Here is an 8,257-nt window from a genome sequence, read left to right as displayed (position 1 = left end):
GTTGCAGCAAACTAAAGCTCCTCCAAGAGATAAAGGGTCTTGTTGAAATAATCTTGCCTGGAAATTCCATTGTTGTTTCCCTGTTTGCTTTTGAAGACAGATGTCCAGAACACAGTCAATACTGGTAGTTATTGACTGCACTCTGAACATTATGATTGGCTTAAAGAAGGTCAATAACATCTCCATGTGCTAATACGTTGTTTTGATTGGTGGGGATTTCTGACATTCCACTTGCAGTAAGTGACACACTTACATAACGCCCAGACCGTGTCCTGTGCATAAAAGCTGTCGCTGGAATAGGGAGGAGTACACAGTCCGTGAGTCCTCTGGGCTGAGCCAGCCGGGAACGAGGCTAAAACTCAACAGGGTAAGGAGCGGCTGAAACCGTTTGTTATTTAGTCTCCAGGCGGCGCGCACTATTCTTTACAGCCGGAGGTGTCTCCTTGAGCACCGCCACAGGCAGCAGCGTCCGAAACAGGAAGCAATTTTCAGAGACGCTCACCAGAGAACAGGGACCGAAGACGGCAGTGACGCCTGTGCATAGGGATCAGCGTTAGTCAACAGTACGATTTGACATCTGACCTGGGAGATGACAGACTACATGGAACTCACCGGTATGCCCATATGAAACGTCACTGTCTAATTGTGTCTGAGCTCTACTCTACCCCCTGTCGTTGCTTCTCGGTTCGGCATTGACTGCTTGCATTAATTCCAATTTGTGTACACCCGCAGCTCCCATCGTTTTGTTGTTGCAGTTTCTTTTATATTGTTGCATTACTTGAACGGTCTGTTTCTGTCATCACTAAAACCGTACTCCGTGGCTGCCCTGCGGCTGCATTGTACACTAAGCGCGTCTGATGCGGTATGCACTGGGGTAAGCTAACGACGTGTTTCCACGAGAAGGCGCTGGACGATACCACGGGGTTCATGTTGGGAGTGGCTGACGTATTTCACCTTGCGGCCACACACAAAGTCGTTTTTCTCGCACTTTCCCCACTTTTAGGTGGGGCAACAAAATACCTCTCACTTAAGGGCTGTTTTACGGAAAGTGTTGCCTAACTCCTCCAAGTGCATGCGTTTTCCCAAAAACAATTTAGGAGTCTGTGACTACTTTCAGGGACATATTACGAACCATGTCCATTGCGCACACACACCCTGATGGCCCCATAACGCCTTCGCAAGTGCGAAAGCTATAACTGCCTTAACTTCAAAACCTTGAGGCACTGTTCTGTAAACTCCGATGCAATAAACCACCAACACCCCCGGCCCCCCATTCTGACCTTGATTGCACACCCTCTTTAAATGGTGTGTAGAGGCTAAGACCGTCATACTTGTCTACGATGTGCACTTGTTTACAGAGCAGCACCCCCGCCCCCCACAGTTGGACTTTGCAAAGTTCGCTGTGTTGGCTTGGCTAAGAACGAGCTAAATTCACAGGCTGGGGGAGGGGGCGGTGGGGGTGGTCAGATCTCGGATTAATGTGTTACAGACTCTTAGCATCTAAGTTGCTGAGATCTCTTCATGGCATGAAGGTTACCAGTTGGAAACTGGCAGGCAGACTCATCCAAGGTCGAAACATTGGGTACCATTATATTATAGTTTATTGGTGAGCCAGCAGGCTTCCTTCGTATGAGGATCGTTCGGGAGAGGCGTGGTGCGTTTTTTCAAAGATGATGGGTTTGGGTAGGTACCACGCCACCACCAAATAGGGTGATATGCGTGGTGTAAAACGAATCATGCAGGGATGCTGATGGGTCGGGGATGTGCCATGATTCCTCGAGAGATATTGGCTGGTGTCTGCTGGCCGAGAGGATGCTTTGGGGGAAACAGTGCCTCCCCGACGGGTGGGCATGTTTGTTGGAGGTGCCACCAGAGAACGTTATGGGTTTTGCAAGAAAGGGTATCTCACCCAGAGAGAATGTACTGGAAAAAAGAACATACCATGGCAACAGGTGGGTTACAGGTGGGCCCATGTCTCCTCCCGCACGAGGATGGTGTTTTATAATGTATTACTGTGTTGCCATCAGGACGAATAACAGTTTCGGGGAGACCCCCACTCCCCAGCGATGATCATGGCTTGCCGGCGGCATGATACCTCGCCCAGAGATGGCGATGTGTTGGGATAGGCAGGGTGCCTTCTGCAGAGGTAAGGACGCAGAAGCGCGGCTCCAACTCTAGGAACCATGATGGTTTGGATGAGGCGCAGATCCGCCCCAGGACGTGATAATTGACTGGGGAAGCTGAGCCCCTCCCACAGAGTTGACGATGGGTTGGTAATGCTCTGTGGCTCCCCAGAAATGATGATGGGTCGCGACTCGCAGGACGCTATTTCCTGTCCCTAGAGATGCCATGGTGACTTGTTAAGGGCTGCACATCGACTGCCTTCTCCATACGTGCCAGTCACGATGCCTGTGTGAGCGGCTGCACAGAGGGTTTCTTTTAGGACGCAGTGCGGCGGTATCACATGTCTCTCGACCTTTCGGATCCGTTCGACACATGATATCATTGGTGTCGATCGTGTTTCTCCCTGGAAAACGGAGTAGTACATGGAAGCATAGTTATTACTTTCTGCTGCGGTTCTTTAGTATGTGCAGCGTTTCCAAAAGCACCACACGCCTGCCATCTGACGATGGGAAATACTGTAAGTTGGTTTCTTTGTAGTGACTTAAATGATCGCAGAAGGGTGGAGTAAACATGCATGCGACACTGTCGCTTTTACATCTAATTTAGACTAACTTGTGTGCACAACTTGCACATTTTCGGTAAAAGGGATGAGATGCAGCGAAGGTTTTGCCAAAAGTTTGACTTAGGGTTTCACTCCAGCTTTGCCCACAGCGTGCCATTAGCATAGGGTTACTATGGCGACCTGCTCTCATTCGCCAGGGCTTGAGAAATGCGCTCTTTGACACCGTTGTAGTTTATCTCAAGATTCTTCTTCAAGTCTCGTTGGTATGCGCAGCCATTTTTGCCAATCCGAATAACCCGCAGTGTGCATACCAGGTAAAGTCACAATACTTGGATTTATACCTAATATCCATGAATATCAGGACAGCTAAAGTTCATCGCGGAGCCGGAAGGCAACAAAAGCCCACAAGCGCGATGGACAAGCAGCCGTTGTTCTACAAAGGGGCCCCGGGCCTGCATCCACAGGTCAGCTTAATTCAAAATGGAGCGTCTGCAGAGGCGGTGGAGAGGTTGCAACGGTCCTTTGGGAAACCATCTGGAAGGAAATTGGGTTTATTTTAGACGTGTAAGCAGTAGAAACCTTCAAACAACACATGCATTTTGTGACGCATTTTTACTATCATGCCAGTCGTATCGAGCAAACCTTGTCCATTCCTGCTGATAAATAATTAGTAATAAAGAGCAACACATGTTTATTTTGGAAAAAGACCATAAAAGAAAACAAACGCACCCAAAAGGCACAGATCGATCCACCCCAATTCGTTCTCAACAAGTCAATTTTAAACGTTCAATAACCAAATGAATATGTAAGATGGCTTGCAATCTATTCCTTCAAGTACGTTTGTGTGCAAATTGCCAACATCGTTATACTTAATTTAATTCCGCAACGTTGTTTGTAACTTTTATATTTATCTTACGAGCAAGTTGGTTTTCTTCTAAAATTTGAAGTATGCATGCTCCTATTATCATATCGCTTTTATATGCATGGCACACAATACACTTGCTTTCACCACTGAGAGAGATTTCCGTCTTATTGCTCATGTTCGACGGTTGCTTTACACAAACGAAATGCATTGTGCACATTTCTTATCCCCTCTTTAAAAAAAACAGTTCCTCACTTGCAAATACCGAGACAGTGAGAACAGGATGCCGTGCGTGGCCTTGGTTTTCATTTACGCAATGGAATCCTTAGCAGCAATAGTATGACGTGAAAGGATATTATTCTAAAGTTTTCAAAGGGAAACTTAGAAGCAGGAGATTCGAGCTGCCATAGGTGGGCTTCCAATCGTTCAAGATTTTTACGCTGTAAGTAGGACATTGATTGCCCACTTCCCCATGAGTTCCTATATACCTTTAGTCCAGTAGACCATTTTTGTTACTGACAATATATATATTGGTTAGTTATTTGGTGTTTCCCAAAGTTGTGGCATACCTATTTTTGTTATCCACTCTTTTTGGCTTACTGCACAAAAACCCAGACTCATTTAAAAGTGGAAAAGGTCGCTTTAATGTGACAGGCCAAAGCTTACAATCAAACGCTTTACTGGCTCCATGGCCTAACAAACTAAAGAAATATTTTAACAACCAATTAAATAAATTAAACATTTTCATTTTCCCCCAACAATTAAATAATTAAATAACCCAATTCCTCCCTAATGATCCCTTGGGATCCTACCGTCTCCTTGCCCCTTTTCCAGGCGTCCCGCTTTCTCCCAGGGGCCATGCCCCTCCAGGCTCAATACCTGTTCCCCCGGGGTGACCTGCTTGTACAAACAGCGCCACCCCATCCTTTCCCGTGTCATTCCCCCATTGTGCTTCCCTCCCCCCACATCAAAAGGGGCCATGCCCCCGGCGCCCCGACCCACTTCAACACCCTTCAAACTCCCCTCTACACCAAACTCCCCCTTCCTATGACCTGCAGCCAGCCTGACCTGCCACATCAGCAACATATATTACACACACTTTCACAATGCCCTGACCTGTCACACAAAACTACCAAACCCTACCCTCCTAACAGACCCCAAACTCATAAACTCGCCATGTCATCTAAAAAAAACCCCCGCATAATCCCATGAACAATGGACCCCCCCATATTACATAACCAGACACTACCCTAAACGAAAATGAAAGGGGTGGGAGGGCGGGACAATCATCAAGTCCTAACCGTCGCCTGCCTCCCGAACCTTCCCTGAGCCCTTAAATACCCACCCAGGAGGCGCTCTGCCCCACGGCCACTCGCTGGCCATGTGCAGCGCCAAAAACTCCCCGGGGGGAAACGCTTGGCGTTCCCCCCGGGGCCCCCCTTTTGGCTTACTGCACAAAAACCCAGACTCATTTAAAAGTGGAAAAGGTCGCTTTAATGTGACAGGCCAAAGCTTACAATCAAACGCTTAACTGGCTCCATGGCCTAACAAACTAAAGAAATATTTTAACCACCAATTAAATAAATTAAACATTTTAATTTTCCCCCAACAATTAAATAATTAAATAACCCAATTCCTCCCTAATGATCCCTTGGGATCCTACCGTCTCCTTGCCCCTTTTCCAGGCGTCCCGCTTTCTCCCAGGGGCCATGCCCCTCCAGGCTCAATACCTGTTCCCCCGGGGTGACCTGCTTGTGCAAACAGCGCCACCCCATCCTTTCCCGTGTCATTCCCCCATTGTGCTTCCCTCCCCCCACATCAAAAGGGGCCATGCCCCCGGCACCAGAAAAACCCTCCCCCGAGGAGTTCTTTCTGCCCCACCCCCCCCAAACTTTTCTACCTCAAACTTTTTACCCAGTCTCCCAGCCCAGAACCTAAGAAGAGCCACACCCGTATCCCTCACCAGATCATTTTCCCCAGCAAAACTAATCCCCCCATCTGTAGGCCCATAGCTTTCCCTCACCCCAGCCCAACATAGGAAGCAACTAATCCCAGCCCAGCCCCCCAAACCCGGACATCTTACCACAACATCTTTATAGTTGCACCCCAGTTGCCTGCCAACAACCCTTTTCTCAGCTTCTTTCCCCGCCCACTTAACCCTAGAATGTCCCAAAAAACAGATTTTTGACATCTGACCGGATCTCCTAGCAGCATCTGAAAAAGAAATTACAAAATCACTTACAAATCAACAACATCCTAATAAATGCAACACTCTTGCTACCTACTGCAAAAATTCTATAAATACCTTCCGTTTGCCCCGGTCCCTGACATACCCTTTGTATCTCCCTTACTCCCAGCGTCCCAACCTGTTCACCTACTCCTCTTAATAGCCCAGCCTGCTACTTTCAGATGCTGCACCCCTCCTGAATGAATGAGTTCCAACCTCGTAACCTTTCCCACACCACTAGTAACACCTCCTCAGTACCCTATCCTCTGGCCATCTCCTTAACCTTCTCCGGAAACACCTCAGGTCTTCTCCTACCGTCCCCCAATATTTCGCCCCTTTCCCTAACCTTTATACAATACACCTAAACCCACTTAGACCCCCTCTTTCCTCTAAACTATTACCCCCCTGCTCCCCCTTTGCCCCCCCACCTTCCATCACCTTATTAGTATTGGCCCTGCGTTGCCCCCCCTGCACCGGGGGCCCACGTGCACCCCCGTCCATGCAGGCCCTTTGCTTTATTGCTCCTCCCGCCACTGCACCAGAGGCCAAACCTGCACCCCGTCCATGCAGTCCCTTCCTTATCACTCATTTCCAAGATCCTCGCGTCCATTACCACCTGTTTCCCCCTGCACCAGGGGCCCTAGTGCACCCCCGTCCATGCAGGCCCCTTTTCTTCCTTACTCCTCTCCACCGCTGCACCAGGGGCCAAACCTGTTCCCCCGTCCATGCAGTCCATTCCACATAAATTCCTCTTCCAGCACCTTGCTTCGTTGCTCCACTTCTTTCCCCCAGCTGCACCAGGGGCCCTAGTGCACCCCCGTCCATGCAGACCCAGCGCATCACTTCCCCTAGCTGCACCAGAGGTGCTCCCGCACCTCCGTCCATGCAGCCTGAAGCTTACTCACCTTGTCGTGCGGCAAGCGTGAGAGCTTCGCCACCGTCGTCCATGCCCTCTAAACGACGGCCACCGCCCCTTAACAATTTCCACAGTTACATCCCCCCTGCGGCCCTCCCCTACCTACGCTTCTTCCTCCTCACCCTTCTCCTACCCTCTTTAAGTCACCCCCAAAAACCTTTCATCAAACCTTGTGCCCCCCCTCCTTTTACGTTAACTGAGCCCGAACTACCAGCCCACCCCAATTTACCTGGCATGCGGTCCTTCCCCCCCCACCTCCTTGCCCCGCTCCTCGCCCTGCCCCACTGTCCCCTGCCTGAAAACAATCTGTAACTGGATGCCGACCCGCACACTTGCTGCACTCGTGTTTAAATTTGCACATCCACCTCGTGCAGCCTTCTTTATTGAACTCCCAACATGCTGTCGAGGGCTGTCCTCCGCCTCCTCCCCCCGCCCCCTCATGGGCGGGGCGACCAAGAAAGGGCCGGTAAGGCACAGGCAGCCCACTTGCTGTGTGCAATGTCGGGGCAGGCCTCGTTGGAGCCATCCATTGCAGCCAAAGATCCATGTCTATCTCCCCCCAGACCGCCTGACTGTCCTCCGCCATTCTCGCTCTGAATTCCTCATCATAGCGTACCCAGGCAAAACCCCCAAAACTCGTGAAAGCCTTCCTAATTACGTCCATATATTTAAGCAGGGCCACGCAACGCTCCGGGAATTTTTCACAGTACACACTGGCATAAATGCTAAACGCCGACGTCCAATTCTCAATAGTCACAGGGACCCTTGGGCGTGAAGCCAGTTCCCTCTCCTCCTCCTTAGACCCCTCCTTTGCTCTCACTTCCCTATGGAGCAATTTAAAGACCTCCACAAATTCCCCCGCCTGAATCTTCTCCCTGGTCGCTGCCATCAAGTGCGCCCCCAATGGTTTTGTTATCCCCATGTATGGCAATTTTTTCTCCTTTCTTTTCACTTCACACTCCTTATCTTTTCTGGCTTGCACTTCGAGCACCAATGGCTCCACCACCTTGTCCGTTTGGACCTCCACTGAGCAAATGCTCTTCTCAACCCCCTCGGCTCCAATGGCCCGCACACCAACTTCCTTCATTACACCTTGAAAACCAGCCCGCTCATCCCCTAACCACCTATTTGTAACCCCTCTCTGCCATGCAGATGACCATTCCCTTTCCCGCTCATCTCTTTCCACACCTGCCACCTGCGGCCTGGTGTCCACACCGGTGCTCCTCCTCTCCATTCTTAGAGGGCTCCTGCTGCGGGGACAAAATATGTCAGCACAATCACCCAGCCAATAATTCCCTTGACCCCTTTCACCCCGCCCACCCTGCACTTCCCTTTCCCTATCCCACCTTGAACTTCTTCTCTCCTCCACCCTTTCCCTTTCCGCCCTGTAATCTTCAAATTCCCATTGCCCCCCGTATTCCTCCCAACCAACTTCATCACCCCTTAAATACCATTGAGGATGCGAGCTCATGCTCGAGATGATTTGCTGATTTTCTTGCGAGCCCGGGGCGTCCGCCCCGCCACTCCCCTGACGTCTTCTCGGCGGGGTTGTGGGAACCTCTGCCT

At 50.1% G+C, this 8,257-nt stretch overlaps 1 protein-coding gene across 4 annotated transcripts in view; it reads left to right on the top strand.

Moving 5' to 3' along the window:
* Positions 1-289: 289 nt before the first annotated feature.
* The window catches only part of FAM124B (family with sequence similarity 124 member B), a 271,679-nt gene continuing 263,711 nt past the window's right edge, over positions 290-8,257 (top strand). For 3 of the 4 annotated variants that reach the window (XM_069618170.1, XM_069618168.1, XM_069618171.1), the window contains exon 1: positions 377-614. In XM_069618170.1, the coding sequence (XP_069474271.1) occupies positions 590-614 (25 nt within the window). In that variant the 5' untranslated portion in view covers positions 377-589. The other variant, XM_069618169.1, reaches the window with a different exon arrangement.

The sequence above is a fragment of the Ambystoma mexicanum genome, chromosome 10, assembly GCF_040938575.1.
Source record: "Ambystoma mexicanum isolate Mex_15411 chromosome 10, UKY_AmexF1_1, whole genome shotgun sequence".
Lineage (NCBI taxonomy): Eukaryota > Metazoa > Chordata > Amphibia > Caudata > Ambystomatidae > Ambystoma > Ambystoma mexicanum.
This window is presented reverse-complemented; position numbering and strand designations above follow the sequence as displayed.